The sequence below is a fragment of the Mustelus asterias genome, chromosome 18 (assembly GCF_964213995.1).
Source record: "Mustelus asterias chromosome 18, sMusAst1.hap1.1, whole genome shotgun sequence".
In the NCBI taxonomy this organism is placed as follows: Eukaryota; Metazoa; Chordata; class Chondrichthyes; order Carcharhiniformes; family Triakidae; genus Mustelus; species Mustelus asterias.
This window is the reverse complement of record NC_135818.1, coordinates 76,657,876-76,674,955: the sequence shown is the minus strand read 5'-3', so window position 1 is coordinate 76,674,955 and position 17,080 is coordinate 76,657,876. Positions and strand designations below refer to the sequence as shown.

The window sequence follows — 17,080 nt, the reverse complement described above, 5'->3', positions numbered from 1 at the left end:
GAGACCATTACGCACATCACTAAAACATGCTTTGCTGGCAAAACAGAAAATAATGGAGGCTTACTCTTGGTCAAGTGCTTTTACATTCTGCACCAAAGTTTGATTTTACGGTATTTCAGGTGAAGCATTGATCCACTTCTTCTAAATTAATATACAGCATTCACTGCGTATAACATAGCCTCCACTACATTGGGAAGGCTAAATGCAGATTGGGTGACCGTGTTGCTGAACAACTCTGTCCCCCCCATACATTGTCTAGAATGAAGAAGAATTTAAGATGATCTCATTGAAACAGATAAAATTCTTAATTGGTTGTGTCAGGGGAGATGCTGAAAGGCCGTTTCCTTGGCTGGAAAGTCTAAAAGTAAAGGTCATAGTCTCAGGATAAGAGGTCAGCCATTTAGGACAGACAAGGACAAATGTCTTCTCTTAGAAGTATTGTGAATCTTTGAAACTTTCTATCCCAGAGAACTGTGTTTGTTCAGTTGTTGGACTGATTCAGGACTGAGATTGATAGACTCTTGGGCACTCAAGAAATGAAGAGGTTTAAGGATTGAGCAGGAAAGTGGAGTGTGTAGAAGATTAACCATCTTTCTGAATGGTAAATTGATCTTCAGGGCTACATGGCCTACTCTTGCCCTGACTTCTTGCAGTCGTTTAAATCAAAATGTACTACTCCACTGTATTGTCACAAATAAACGTGCTCCATTTGTGTACCTGGGAGATCAGCAGGGAAAGAGTAACTGCTGTAGGAATCCTTTCCTACCCCTCCAGTAGCATGCTGTTCTTGGGTGTAAAGCAGCAAAGCACCTACAATGAATAGCATCTTGTACCTGTCACAGCCTCCCTTAGTCGGAGCACTTCTTCCTCCAGTGCCACTTTCCCTGACAGTTGTTTTTCCTGTTTCTCCACTGTTTGCTGCAGCTCCATCATACAGTGCTGTGACTTCACGTACTCCTCCTGAAACCTCTCACACTCCTCTTTCAGCCGACTGATCTCTGCTTCAGCATTCTCCCTCTCTTGGAGCAAACCAACAGCCAGTTCATCATTTTTGGTCTTAACCTGCTTTTCCAGCTCTTCTCCGGCGACCAGTTGAGTCCTTCTCTCCTGGGGGGGTGTTGAATGGTCTGAGGATGCAGCACCTGCTTCAGCTACAAGCACAAAATAGGTGAATTTATTCAAAACACAATTTCTGAATCTGGACAGACATTCTTCTGGACTACTACTTCAACCTCGAGGCTAGATGATGCAATCTTTGCTCTGATTGCTTAATCCAGCAGTAAAGACATTGCCAAGATCACAAAATTAGATAAGTTTGTTTGTTGTTCTATTGGGTATATACAATGATTGGAATTTTTTTTTAAGTGACAGCTGTATGGAAAAAGTAAAGTTTATTTATTAATCACAAGTAAAGCTTACATTAACACTGCAATGAAGTTACTGTAAAATTCGTCTAGTCGCCACACTCCGGTGCCTGTTTGGGTCAATCCACCTAACCAGCACGTCTTTCAGAATGTGGGAGGAAACCGGAGCACCCGGAGGAAATCCACGCAAACACAGGGAGAACGTGCAAACCCCACACAGACAGTGACCCAAGCCGGGAATCGAACCTGGGTCCCCGGTGCTGTGAAGCAGCAGTGCTAACCCACTGTGCTGCCCATAAGAAGGTAATGCTAATTTGACTTTGTGCACAGCAAACATTCCATATAAAAACTTTGTTTTAACTTGGCCAAAGCACATCCACACTTCAAAAGCGGGAAGGAACATTTTTCAATACAAAGGGCCTGATCTTCCCAAAACTTCACGCCTGTTTTCGGGCGCGAAATCGCGGTAAAGTTGGGCATCGGGCCTATATCGCGATTTGCACCCGATTCCGAGCAGATCGCGGCTTTACAGACATCCGATTCCGGCGCGGGTCCGGCCCACGCCCGAATCGGGCAGCCCGACGATGTAAATGCATTAGCATGAATTTAAATCGACTTAATGAACCACGCGCCCAACTCTACCACCAAATCCCACTTTACCGTCTTCTGGCACGATCCGGATCCGCGCTTTTAACGACCTGGTAAATACAAGTCTGAAGTCGTCGCTGCAGCTTCCGAAGAGCGGGCTCAGAGCCTGCAACGGCTCTCTGACCCAGGTCATCCTCTGGTTCCCACAAAACCTTCAGGATGAAGCGACTCCTCGCTAAGAAGATGAAGCAGAACCGGACGATTCCACAGTGGATCCGCATGAAAACCGGCTACAAGATCAGTACAAGTCCAAGAGGAGACACTGGAGAAGGACCAAGCTGGGCCTGTGAAGGGATACACTACCAGCCACAGCCATCTCTCCTGCTCTTTTGCCCCTGCAGGGAAGAGTAATCCGCGGCTGGTAGTGTACCAGTGAAGGTGTATCCCTTTACAGGCCCAGCTTGGTCCTTCTCCAGCGTGTCTCCTCGTGGAGTTGTACTGATCTTGTAGCCGGTTTTCATGCAGATCCACTGTGGAATCGGCCGGTTCTGCTTCATCTTCTTAGCGAGGAATCGCTTCATCCTGAAGGTTTTGTGGGATGGCATGGCCGCACGTCCACTCCGGCAGGAGGGATTCGTTCCTCCGGTGGGGAGGAGGGATCGCCCGCAGAGTGGCGGCAGACTCCCCCCCCCCCCCCGACCAGAGGATGACCATCAGAGAGCCGCTCTCTCCGCTTTTTTTTTTCTTTCGCGCCCGGGCGTGCTGTGTCAGATTTTTTTCGAACTGCGCATGCGCAGTTCAGAGCTCCGATCGGTCCAGCAGCACTAAACCCCACCCACAGCACGAATCGGACCGGAGCCGGCAAAACGCGTATGGGCACGCTGGAAAGAGGATTCCAGGCTCGGATCTGTTTGACACCCGGATTCGGCACTTCGACTCAAAATGGTAAAATCAGGCCCAAAGTGTTTTTTGGGAAAAAAAAAATGCATTTCTTTCACAAGCTCTTAAATTCTGCACAGCCTGCAGCAAGCCAACTGGAAAACTAGGGCACTTCACCGAGACTGGCGACTGAGGGGGACAGCTTCTGTGGATCTGCTGGGCTGCCAAGTCTAACAAATTATCACTGGCATCAGGGGCTTGCAGTTGCCTATGAAAGACATTTCCTCTAGGAACTGTCTACATTAGCATGGAACTCACACAACGCAAAATCATGAAGGTAATTTTCACTTCCCCCACAAACTAGGTCATGTATATTTTAACGACACTTTTCTGAGAATATTGCTATGTGCAAATTAGTTGCTGAAGTTCCTGGGTTACAAAAAATTGACTTCTCTTCATTGGCTATTAAACACTTGAGGATGCCCCAAGGTTGTGAAAGAGAAACTATATCAATACAAGGTTTTTCCTGAAATTTCTGTTCTCGCACCCTTAACTGCAAATCCCCTCTCTGCAGAGTGTTGCTCAGTTGATATCTGAGGAAAGAAAATTCAACGCAGGACAACTCCTCAATCCAGAGTTCAATGTCCATACTGTTATTCAGCTTTCCAATGGTAAAAGACAGGCTGAACAATCATGCTTTTACATGTCTATGTGGGATAAGGAAAATAGATTTAGCAGTGTAAATGCTTTAAGCCAAAGGACAGTGTTATAACTTCATGGAGGCAAAAGTCCCGTCACCAAGTTACTTTATTTACACCATACATCTGTACACAGCCAGCTCTCCAATTGCTCCCTGCTGAATGCAGGCTGGGAGTCTGACACACCTGCTTTAAATAAGGAGCATGAAGCGCCCTGATTTAACCATCAATTAAGACTCATCAGGTACTCCTTTTCAGGTACCAAACAAATAAACTAACTCAAATTAACTTAAGCGTTCATAGTCTAGCAAGCCAACCTTATTAGCCTGGCTGAAGTCATCACATTTCTGACGAAGGAGCAGCGCTCCGAAAGCTAATGGTATTTGCTACCAAATAAACCTGTTGGACTTTAACCTGGTGTTGTTAAAACTCTTACGAAGTCACCACAGACAGGCTCCCATAAATGAAGCTACTGATTCTTTGACAATTTGTTAAAAATGGTAATTGCTGAACTGTTATCTGGAACAGTGAGGCCCAAAATAGCAAGTGGCGTAAAAATAATATTAAAGCTAAGAACATTTGAAGCTCATGAGATTTTTACTTTAAAATGGTTTTTTTCTTGTTATCTGTTTGAGGGGAATGATTCTCTCCATGGAAATATGCCCTCCAACAACTCTCGCTATGGTACAGTTCTATGGTTATCCTCTGGTACCATGCCCAAAAGGCCATTCTTCACATGTGAGCCTGCACAGTAACTACTGCCCTAGCAGAGTCCTGTCCTCAGCCAATTTTCGAATATGCTCACTAGGCAGCAACCTGTTGGACTTTAACCTGATGTTGTGAGACTTCTTGCTGTGAGGCAGCAGTGCTAACCACTGTGCCACCGTGCCGTCCACCAGCATGGTGAAATGTACACTAATTTCACGACTGGAAGTTGCATTGCCAATTATAAAGTAGCTCAGGGAAAACAGGGTCACGAGGAGAAATCATTTACAATATTCACACAATCACGCAAAATACTTAACATTCACATAATTCTCAAACATTTCTCTGCAAAATTAAACTCAAGTTAAAAAGTACAAGTGCACACGATTGCTTCTAACCTTGCAACTGCTGCTCCAGCTCCTCAATCCGTTCTTCATATTCTGCAAGCTCAGTCCTATGCCGGAGCGTGAGACTAGTTAGTTTCTGGTGATGTGCGTCCTGCAGAGCAGACAGCTCGTGCTGATGGTCATCAATCTCTTGACTAAGCTGCTTCTTCACCACCTATAATAATTAACCAGCTGGATATCATTAGAGCTGTATCAGCCAATTATTACCGCAATCAAAATATCTTACGAAGAACATCAATTATGAACTGAACGATTACAATTTAACAGGGAAGTGGGGCTAAATGTCTCATTCAGCAATCCATACACAATACTACAGCTTCAGCTAAGAGCCGAGGCTTACAGGCCATTACATTTTCATGCAACGGGACCTGTGCATGCCTTTCAATAGACAACATCAAGAACTCTCTTATATTAAATGGATTCTGACTGTAAACCTATGTAAACTGAAGCACACGTCTCAGTGTCAGCCACTGACCATCACTGGGAACTGCGGGCGCCAGGTGAGGATAAAATTGGATTTGTTGGTGATGTCGCTCTCAGCAAATTAGTATCAAAATGAGAAAAGTCACATGAGTGAAGTACCAAGTGACTGTCAGCAACCATGACTTCATCCACACGCACACCAGTGCCAGACAGAGGGAGGAAAAAAAATACAGAGACACAAAAAGAACCATGATGATTTCAACAGTGGCACACTCATACTTTGATGTTTTACTATGATTGCTGGATCTTAGGCCATTCTTCACAACTTACTGAGAAATACTGTTGAGAAGTTCTTACCTCAATTGTCTTTTGCAATTTGTAATTATCATCTTGACCAGAGCTGACTGCTCCTTGGCCCTTGGGTGCCTGAAAATGAAGTTTGTAAGGTGTTAACATTTTTCCTGAAATGACGCTGTGGTTTGCAGCACAAGCATTCAACAAGATCTGGATTAAATATAGAAGTGACCATTCAGTCTGCTCTTTCCATCGTAGCAGACACAAGCTCAGCAACTTTATACAGGGAGCATTAAATCCACAGAAAGCATAGACTCCAGAATGATGCATTAACTTAAGAATTAAGATGTACAGTAGTGGGAAAATATCCATCAGAGCAGAGAAGAATTTAATAGAAGCTTTTAACATTTGGATTGGGTGAAAGAACATTTATCTTGGTTGAGAAGAGGTTATCAATTTAAAGTGGTCACCGAGTGGTTAGGAGAAATGTCCTCACATCAAGGGTTGTTGGAACATGGGGTATTTTGCTACCGAGCGATTGAAACAGCATCCATCCTTCAAGAGAAGGAAGATACAGAGCCAAAGGGAGAGCCTGGAGCAGTGATATTGGATTTCAATTGCTTCAATAAAATGCAGCAGAGGCATGATGGCTTAATGTCTTGCTTGTGTACTGTACCTTCTTGGATTCCATTTTCAAGGGAAGTGAACAACTAAAAATAAGATCCTTCCAGAATGTCACGTGAACAGAAAATCATTGGATTATTCGTACCAAAATCTTCATTATGTATCCCTACCAGCTACCATCCAAAGACAACAATCATAAAAAAACAATAGTAATGTCAAATCACACACCATTTCTATTTTGGAGAGGGCATCAAAACCCTACATCATTCCACCTAATCATTCAAATACCCCCATGTTTACTGCATGGGGGAGTCAGTGGTGTAATAGCAATGTCACTAGACGAGTAAAATCATGTGGATTAATGGTGGAATTTAAATGCAACTAATTTATAGAAACCCTACAGTGCAGAAGGTGGCCATTCAGCCCATTGAGCCTGCATCAACTACAAATCCACCCAGGCCCTATCCCCGTAACACCACGCATTTACCTTGCTAATCCCAACTCTAAGGGGCAATTTACCATGGCCGATCAACCAATCCACACATCTTTGGAGCACAAACATGGAACAAAGCTAGCCTCAGAAATGGTGATCATGAAACTATCAATTGTCTGGTTCACTAATGTCCTTGAGGGAAGGAAATCTGCGGCCCTTACCTGGTCTGGTCTGTTACTCCACAGCTATCTGGCTGACTCTTAACATTCTCTGAAAAGGCCGAGCTGGCCACTCAGTTCATAGACAATTAGGGATAGGCATCAAACGCTGGCCCATGAAATAATTTTTAAAGTCTGTCCTTACTTCTATAGTCTGCCTCCAGAGGCTATTTATTTCCTGTCTTTTTCTTTCTTTGTATCAGTTTTATATTAAGTCGCATGTTTGGATTAAGATTACATCCAAATCTGTTGTGTATAGTTATACTGTGGTCAGTCAGTGTGGAATAGCACTTATTACCACTGTTCCCAAATATCGAACAATAAGCTTACCTGAGGGAATATAAAATACACAAATCACTCAGAGCTCAAAGCTGGTTGAGCATTGGCATTCATGTACTGACTATAGGAATTAATAAAGCAGCATGGAAAATCCCATAAAACTACGTCAATAATTATCCAATTGCTCCATCTTGCTGGACTGCCTGCATGATGGCATTGTGCGGACTGACCTGTGCTAGCGCTTTCCAATGGGCAACATCAGTTTCCAACCTGGAGACTTCTTTGGAAAGCTTGTTGATCTCTTGCTGGGACCAGATGACATCACCGAAATCCATGGTATCCCCATGAAACGTAGACGTGCGAGACATGTCCACAGGCAGGAAGGCAGTAGAGGCTGTACTTGAGGTAACACCAACTTGTGATGACTGAGCAGCAGATTGAAGCTTCTGTATTTGATCCTGTAAGGAATTTTGTCTCGCTTTCAAGTGGCTTATCGTAACCTTAAAAAAAAGAACAAAATAATGAATCAGACAGGCAGCCACATCCAATGGGCTGAATTAAAAATCAATTCAAAGCCAAGCTAAAACTGCAAGAGGAAAGTAACATTCACATCACAGAAGTGTCTCAAAGCGATCACTGTCAACAAGAGAAAACCAGGCCATTTCCCCTTCAGAGGCAACAATACTCCCTTTGCAGTCGCCAACTACCAACATTTATAAACTGTCTTAATCAAAATCACCAAGCCTGAGAGAGAACGGATCAACATTAGCTGCCTACTGACATGGGAGTTAGGAAATTTCATGTTATTTCTTTCTTTCTTTTATTTATTTATTATTACTGTCACAAGTAGGCTTACATTAACACCACAATGAAGTTACTGTGAAAATTCCCTGGTCGCCACTCTCCGGCGCCTGTCTGGGTACACTGAGGGAGAATTTAGCATGGCCAATACACCTAACCAGCTTGTCTTTCAGACTGTGGGAGGAAACCGGAGCACCCGGAGGAAACCCACACAGACACGGGGAGAACGTGCAAACTCCGCACAGACAGTGACCCAAGCCGGGAACTGAACCCGGGTCCCTGGTGCTGTGAGGCAGCAGTGCTAACCACTGTGCTGCCCTAGTACGGGATGTATATAAAGCTGGTTTCTTCAGTTCTCTAGTTGTACTGATAAATTTCAACTAAAAGAGTAAGTACTTTGCCTGCCCAAAGCACCCTTTTGCAACATCATACTTGAAGGACAACTGGAGGGAATGCCATGCTCAAGTAAGAATCCCATCACCTGCACTCAACTGTCAGTGTTGAGTAAGTGGGACCCACAATGCAAGTATGTTTAAGACTTTCCAAATCTAACTGTTAGGGATACTCTCTTGCCTGCTTCCAAATATGCATAGGAGTCTTTCTGGAATTTAACTAACTAAATTCATGGAGTTTACTCTCATGGTAACTTCACTCTATTTCTCCAGCCACAACCACTCTACCTGATAGAGGCATTGCAGTTTGCAGATTATCGGTAACCAATTTAAAAAAGTACCAGCATTCAGTAACAGATAAGCATCTCTTGCTGCTAATGAACCAGATTAATACAGCAGCATCCAAGAGTAAAAGCTGCCTATCCCAGCTCCCAAACTGTTGAATCTGCCACAGAGGACTGACTTGGTTCTCATTCCTCGTTGCCAGTTTGTCATCTGGAAGCCAACCTGAAAGAGACTGTATGCATCTCTCCAACATGGACAAAATTTAATCTTTAGAATATTACAATGGAATAATGTTTTTTTTCTGATATTTCCAAACATTTACTAACAGTCTTTGGTGGTTTGGTTGCAAGTGACACTTTCGAGTTTTAAAAGGTGTATATGTAGGTGTACATACAAACTCAGAGCAGGAGTAGGACCTCCTGTCTATGTCTCTGTAATGTGGAGATGCTGGCGTTGGACTGTGGTGAACACAGTAAGAAGTCTCACAACACCAGGTTAAAGTCCAACAGGTTTATTTGGTAGCAAATACCATAAGCTTTCGGAGCGCTGCTCCTTCGTCAGATGGAGTGGAAATGTGTTCTCAAACAGTGCACAGAGAAATCAAGTTACAGAATACTAATTAGAATGCGAATCCCTACAGCCAGCCAGGTCTTAAAGGTACAGACAATGTGGGTGGAGGGAGCATTAAACACAGGTTAAAGAGATGTGTATTGTCTCCAGACAGAACAGCTAGTGAGATTCTGCAAGTCCAGGGGGCAAGCTGTGGGGGTTACTGATAATGTGACATAAATCCAACATCCCGGTTTAGGCCGTCCTCATGTGTGCGGAACTTGGCTATCAGTTTCTGCTCAGCGACTCTGCGCTGTCGTGTGTCGTGAAGGCCGCCTTGGAGAACGCTTACCTGAAGGCTGAATGCCCGTGACTGCTGAAGTGCTCCCCCACAGGAAGAGAACAGTCTTGCCTCGTGATTGTCGAGCGGTGTTCATTCATCTGTTGTCGTAGCGTCTGCATGGTTTCCCCAATGCACCATGCCTCGGGACATCCTTTCCTGCAGCGTATCAGGTAGACAATGTTGGCCGAGTTGCAAGAGTAGGTACTGTGTACCTGGTAGATGGTGTTCTCACGTGCAATGATGGCATCCGTGTCGATGATCCGGCACGTCTTGCAGAGGTTGCTGTGGCAGGGTTGTGTGGTGTCGTGGTCACTGTTCTCCTGAAGGCTGGGTAGTTTGCTGCGGACAATGGTCTGTTTAAGGTTGTGTGGTTGTTTGAAGGCAAGAACTGGGGGTGTGGGGATGGCCTTGGCGAGATGTTCGTCTTCATCAATGACATGTTGAAGGCTCCAGAGGAAATGCCGTAGCTTCTCCGCTCCAGGGAAGTACTGGATGACGAAGGGTACTCTGTCCACCGTGTCCCGTGTTTGTCTTCTGAGGAGGTCGGTGCGGTTTTTCGCTGTGGTGCGTCGGAACTGTTGATCGATGAGTCGAGCGCCATATCCTGTTCTTATGAGGGCATCTTTCAGCGTCTGGAGGTGTCTGTTGCGATCCTCCTCATCCAAGCAGATCCTGTGTATTCGGAGGGCTTGTCCGTAGGGGATGGCTTCTTTAACATGTTTAGGGTGGAAGCTGGAGAAGTGGAGCATCATGAGGTTATCCGTGGGCTTGCCGTACAGTGAGGTGCTGAGGTGACCGTCCTTAATGGAGATGCGTGTGTCCAAGAATGCAACCGATTCCGGAGAGTAGTCCATGGTGAGTCTGATGGTGGGATGGAACTTGTTGATGTCATCATATAGTTGTTTCAGTGATTGTTCACCATGAGTCCAAAGGAAGAAAATATCATCGATGTATTTCGTGTATAGCATCGGTTGAAGGTCCTGTGCGGTGAAGAAGTCTTGTTCGAACCTGTGCATGAAGATGTTGGCATATTGAGGTGCGAATTTGGTCCCCATGGCTGTTCCGTGTGTACATTGGGGAAACCATGCAGACGCTACGACAACGGATGAATGAACACCGCTCGACAATCACCAGGCAAGACTGTTCTCTTCCTGTGGGGGAGCACTTCAGCAGTCATGGGCATTCAGCCTTGGATCTTCAGGTAAGCGTTCTCCAAGGCGGCCTTCACGACACACGACAGCGCAGAGTCGCTGAGCAGAAACTGATAGCCAAGTTCCGCACACGAGGACGGCCTAAACTGGGATGTTGGATTTATGTCACATTATCAGTAACCCCCACAGCTTGCCCCCTGGACTTGCAGAATCTCACTAGCTGTTCTGTCTGGAGACAATACACATCTCTTTAACCTGTGTTTAATGCTCCCTCCACCCACACTGTCTGTACCTTTAAGACCTGGCTGGCTGTAGGGATTCGCATTCTAATTAGTATTCTGTAACTTGATTTCTCTGTGCACGGTTTGAGAGCACATTTCCACTCCATCTGATGAAGGAGCAGCGCTCCGAAAGCTTATGGTATTTGCTACCAAATAAACCTGTTGGACTTTAACCTGGTGTTGTGAGACTTCTTACTATGTCTCTGTATACATCACTCTCCATGGCACCTCCAAATGACAGGACAGGCAAAATCCGTTGACAGATCGAAAGTGGAATCCTGCATTCTACTATCTGGTTCCATTTGTTGTGTCTCCTCATTGAGCCTAATCAACAGTTGAGTTGGCTATGTGCTCCAATGTCAAGTTTACTTTGAGCTTGGACTGAAAGATGCAACAAGAAATTAAAAATCTAAAAAGGCCTACTTTCATTCTGTGCACTACTAGCTGCACAAATTGGTGAAGAAATCAAACAAAAATGTTACTAACTTTCTGAAACATCTGCTGCTTGCCATGCAAGAGCATAATTACATAACAGTGCTGGCAAAACATCCCCTCACGAGACAACGAAAAAAGGTTAAATCCTGGTTAATTCAGGTTCTATTATAGCCAGCGATAATGTTGAGTTTTTAAACTGGCATGGGGCTGCTCATTAACTAATGATTTTAGTAATTAAAATCTAGTGACTGTGACAAATCGACTATTCAAATACAGTAAATTATGAATACAGTCCAATTTCCTGATTATGTGTGCTCATCCTCTGAACACACACCACATGGGGTTTCAACCAACATTTACAATCCACTTCCCTTCCTCTTGAGAATTTCACCACATGTCTCCAATGCAATCCACTTCAGCAGTTCAGATCCAGATAACAGGATTGTACTCTCTTTTAAAAGTACAATTTAAAAAGCACATTTTTTAGAAAAGCAAATAAAGCCATTTGTTATATGGGAAACAGACTTAGGATTCTGAAAACCTGGGAAAATATCTTTTTACTTTAGAAATAGCAATAGGAAATGATTCACTGTTTCTTCATTCATACCAGACTGGCTGAGCTATCGGGGGGGGTGAAGAGGAGAAAAGGGAACTAAAGGTGCCTTTGAATTTGGATTTTGATATTATTCCAGAGAAAGAAAATCCAGAAGTAGGAACTCAAAAGCAATTAAAAAGTTAAAGTTTATTCATTAGTCACAAGTAAGGCTTACATTAACACTGCAGTGAAGTTACTGTGAAATTCCCCTAGTTGCCACAGTCCAGCACCTGTTCGGGTCAATGCACATCTTTCAGAATATGGGAGGAAACCGGAGCACCCGGAGGAAACCCAAGCAAACTCCACACAGACAGTGACCCAAGCCGGGAATTGAACCCGGGTCCCTGGCGCTGTGAAGCAGCAGTGATAACCACTGTGCTACCTTGCTGTTGATTAACTAACTGCATTAGATCCGAGAGTACCTGAAAAGTCCCAGGTTTTACCTGCAGTTTTTGCTAACTAACTGTTAGGGATGCTGCAACTGGTCTCAATTCAGCTTAATGGGGGAAGGAAAAGCAACAGCCCAGCCCAATCACTAGTCAGCAAACCAAAGCCGAGATAGCCAGTCACTGGGTGAACATAGGATCTGTCAAATTCATAATGCTTCGCGTCATCAAGTAACCTGCCAAAACTCTCTTGTCTAGGTTCACACCTGAAAGATGATCACTCTGACAAGCAGTGAAGACAGATGAGTATCACTGAGAAAAGCTCCTCCCACTAAACAAAAACTTCAACATCATTGGCTAAGGGGAAAATAATAATGGGAAAAAAAAGAAAGAAAATTAAATCTGCCACAGTAGCCCTTTTCTCACAATGCACTGCACAATTATCTTGATCTTGGAACAAGAGGCTCCATTGTAAGGCACAGAAAAATGCACAAAGCCTTTGACCTACTTCTTTCTGCTGCAGCTGGCATCTGTATTCTGAAGATAGTTGCTTTATCTGGAGCTCTGCTGCTGCCTCTTTCTCTTCTAGGTCTGAGTAAAGTTTCTTCAACCGTTCATACTGAAATTGGAAAAATGAATCTATTATAAAATGCTTAAAAAGAAGCACATGCAGATAAGTAAAGGGGCTTTCAATCCACATCCACAGCTTTCTTCACTAAAATAATCGTAAAGAGGTTTGGAGAGTGGAGATTTATATTCCTTCATTAGCTTCAAGAAGATGACATGTACAAGTGCTACCATGCCATCTTTTTTCATGGACCAATTGCAGAGCATTTATGATAGTTCAAAGGTCTAAGCAGCAATCACCCTGGAAAAAAAACGGCTGGACAAGGTTGCTCTATTCCAGTGGAACGCAACTGAAAGCTCAAACCGCAGCCTGGAAATGTAGCATTTGTTACCCTTCATTTTCTTCCCTTTTGTTGACTGGGTTCAATCGCACATCTCTGTTTCAGTGCAGGCAGTTAGAAGCCAGTACACTTGAACATGCTACTACATTTGACTCTAATTCACACTTCACAAAGTCAGAATAAATGCAAAGCCAAAACTGTGTTGCACGAATGCCATCTTTGAGTGGCTCAATTAGATATGATGAACTGACTGACTCTGAAGTAGTGCAAGGCCCTTCGATCCAAGGAATCGTACTCCTCTTCAATCCAATAATAGAGTCCATTTGTTTGTCAATGAATCTTGCCTCCACTTCAAAGTAAGACAACACTGTATCTGAGAAGTGACCTTCAGGTCTTTTAAATTATCTGTTTTGACCTTTTCCATTTTGAGGTAGCAAAAGGGATCCAGAGGACTCAACTGTTGATGTGATGTTTCATGAAAAACTCAGTTCCGAAATTTTTGGAATCAACTTCTACAGATTTGTCCTGTTTTGATACAAGTTGAGGATTCATTTAGTTTGTTTGCTTGCTGTGCTTCTCTCTTCCTTTGTATTAACATGCTGGTGAATAAAATTAACCATTAGATTTAGCCCAAAAGTTATAGCTTGATCATGTGATATTTTCTAATTTTTGAAACGGGGAAATTCGTTCAAAGGATGTGGCTTCACTGGCTAGGCAGCATTTATTGACCATCTCAAACTGCCCTCGAGAAGGTGGTAGTGAGCTGCCTTCTTGAACTGCTGCAGTCCATGGGCTGTTGGCACAACCACAGTGCTGTCAGGGAGGGAGTTCCAGAATTTTGACCCAGCAACAGTGAAGGAACGGCGATATTTTTCCAAGTCAGGATGGTGAATGACACTTGCAGGTCTTGACATTTCCATGTGTCTGCTGCCCTCGTCCTTCTAGGTGGTAGTGGTCGTAGGTTTGGAAGGTGCTGCGTAAGGTGCCTGATGAATTCCTGCAGTGCATCTTGTAGATGGTAGACACTGCTGCTACTGCGCGTCAGTGGTGATGCTCCAGTGTAACAGTGTAATATTATCCACCTGTAAGTACTGATAACCTGAAATAAGACAGTCCAAACTCACTTCAATCAGGATCCAACATACAAAATCAATCTGTTCTCAAAGCACCAAAGGTGAATGGTCAATATAATAAACAGGGAAAATTGGGAGTTTATTCAAAATGGTTGCTGAAATAGTGCCTCTTAATGTTTTATTAGTTAAGTGTCTGTAGCATAAAGTATTCACATACCAACCTCTGATTTTTGTGCTGAGTATGCTGTTTCAACATCCTTCAGTCTGGAATTTGATACATGTAATTCGCTGGCAGCATCTGAAATTCAAGCACAGCACAGCAATGGGCATTCATTTCCACATAGCTTATTGTTAGGCCAACAATACAATCTTTATCTTTGGCTAGTTGAGGGCAATGATCGACACGTGGAAGTGAGATATAGTAGCCATCACAGAGACATGGTTGAAGGAAGGACATGATTGGCAACTCAACATCCCAGGATATAGAAGCTTCAGGCGAGACAGGGGAGGAGGTAAAAGAGGAGGAGGCATTGCATTATTATTTATGGGGACAGTTACTGCAGTAAGGAGAGATGATATAATGGAGGGGGCATCAAATGAAAGCTTTGTGGGTAGAGCTTAGTAATAAAGAAGGGGCAGCCACATTGTTAGGTGTTTATTATAGACTCCCAGATAGTCAGAGGGATACTGAGGAGCAAATATGTGCTCAGTTTGTGGAGGTGTGTAAAACAATAACAATATTAGGTGATTTCAACTTTCCCAACATTACCTAGGATATACATAGTGTTAAGGGCTTGGATGGAGTAGATTTCTTGAAATGTGTACTGGAGAACATTTTAAATCAATATGTGGAGGATCCAACAAGGGAGGGAGCTGTACTGGACCTGATTCTGGGGAGTAAAGCTGGACAAGTGGTTGAGGTGGTGTTGGGGGAGCATCTTAGTGATAGCGATCACAACACGGTACAGTTTAAGCTTGTTATGGACAAGGAAATAGACAAGCTGCAAAAAAAAGTTTGGAGGGGCTACAGAGGAGATTTATCAGGATGCTGCCCGGGATGGAACATTTAAGTTATGAAGAGAGGTTGGATAGGCTTGTGTTGCTTTTGTTGGAGCAGAGAAGACTGAGGGGTGACCTGATCAAGGTGTACAAGATTATGAGAGACATGGACAGAGTGGATAAGGAGTAGCTGTTCCTCTTAATTGAAGGGTCAGTCACGAGGCGACATAGCTTCAAGGTAAGGGACAGGAGGTTTAGGAGGGGGATGTGAGGAAAAACCTTTTTACCCAAAGGGTGGTGACGGTCTGGAACACTGCCTGGGAAGGTGGTGGAGGCGGATTGCCTCACATCCTTTAAAAAGTATCTGGATGAGCACTTGGCGCATCATAACATTTACAGCCATGACCAAGTACTGGCTGATGGAATTAGGTGGGAGTTCAGGTATTTCTAATGTATCGGTGCGGACTTGATGGGCTGAAGGGCCTCTTCTGCGCTGTATGATTCTATGATTCTAGGGTTATGAGCAGGACTCGCATAAGAACACCACCAACTACAAGTTCCCCTTTAAGTCACACATCACCCTGACTTGAAACTATGTCGCCATTTCTTCATCATCACTGGGTCAAAATCCTGGAACTCGCTCCCTATCAGATGAGTGGGTGTAACTGCAGCACATGAACTGCACCAGTTCAAATTGGTGGCTCGCACGTTGGCTACTTGAAGGCAGTTAGGGATGGGCAACAAATGCCACATTCCATGAATGAATATAAAATAATCTCTTGTGCCTGTGTGGATTATTTCTGGGGATTGGTTTGCTCAGTTGGCTGGACAGCTGGTTTGTGATGCAGAGCGGCGCTAACAGCGCAGGTTCAGTTCCCATACCGGCTGAGGTTATTCACAATGGCCTGCCTTCTCAGCCTGGCTCCTTGCCTGAGGTGTGGTGATTCTCAGGTTAATTCACCACCAGTCAGACCAGCCCATAGTCATCAGGTACTATGGCGACTTTACCTCACCGGATTATTTCTCAAAGGTCAGATGCGGGTTGTGCGAGAGAATCGATAAATTAGTTAGATTTATAATTTAATCCAATTTACCACAATACCGATCACAGACGGCACGTCACAATAGCATAAGGTGTCAACCTGTGGGATCCCTTATCATGTGTGGTAACCAAAACACTCCAAATGCAGCTGTTCCTTTTACAGCTTAAATGAAACGTTCTTATTTTTTTTAAATCACAGAATATTTATAGTGCAGAATGGTCTCCTTCGGCCCATTGAGTCTGCAGTGTGTCTCTCAAAGAGCATTTTAACTAATCCCACTCCCCTCCTTATATAACCCTTCCTCTTATCTGAATTCCTCCATATTACCCTGCAGAGTATGTGCTCGTTCCTTGCTCCTGCTCCCAAAGCCTCAAATTTATCACATAAAATTGTGTGTTCATGGCTCATTATGGAATAGGCATGTAATCCGTGCTGGTATGTCAGTACAGTATTGAGGGAGTACTTCAGAGGTGCCATCTTTCAGACAAGACATTCCCATCCATTCTTCCCAAGTAATCAAATAGAAAACCAAAGGAAAGCAGGGAGCTTTCCTGATGTCCCGGCCAATATTTCTCCCTCAACTCGCTCTACCACAAACCTGGCCATTTGTCTCAATTGTGGAAACTTTGCAAATTAGATGCTGCATTTTTATAGAAAACACCAGTGCTTGTAATTCAAAAGTATCCGACTAGCGGTAACCTATTCTGGAATGAGAACATGCAGCTGTTACATAAATTGTGTTCAATCCTCTTTTATAAAGGACTATATAAAGCAAACAAGAGGGGGGGAAAAAAGGACAAAGCTTTAGTTATTTTTCAATTCTGTCCCTTCTCCCGCACTGATTGGTGATTCGATGCTCTCAATATACTTTTGAATTTAGTATTGTAGGGTCAAATGAAGCTGGTTGAAAAGTTACTTCAGTCACAT

General features: G+C 43.8%; 1 protein-coding gene across 3 annotated transcripts in view; it reads right to left on the bottom strand.

Moving 5' to 3' along the window:
- trip11 (thyroid hormone receptor interactor 11) overlaps nucleotides 1–17,080 on the bottom strand; it is an 82,864-nt gene that overhangs the window by 48,955 nt on the left and 16,829 nt on the right. For all 3 annotated transcript variants that reach the window (XM_078234313.1, XM_078234315.1, XM_078234316.1), the window contains exons 2-7: nucleotides 14,333–14,409; nucleotides 12,639–12,749; nucleotides 7,143–7,412; nucleotides 5,422–5,490; nucleotides 4,633–4,795; nucleotides 834–1,151 (exon numbers count right to left, since the gene is read on the bottom strand). In XM_078234313.1, the coding sequence (XP_078090439.1) occupies nucleotides 834–1,151; nucleotides 4,633–4,795; nucleotides 5,422–5,490; nucleotides 7,143–7,412; nucleotides 12,639–12,749; nucleotides 14,333–14,409 (1,008 nt within the window). The remainder of the gene's footprint in view (nucleotides 1–833; nucleotides 1,152–4,632; nucleotides 4,796–5,421; nucleotides 5,491–7,142; nucleotides 7,413–12,638; nucleotides 12,750–14,332; nucleotides 14,410–17,080) is intronic.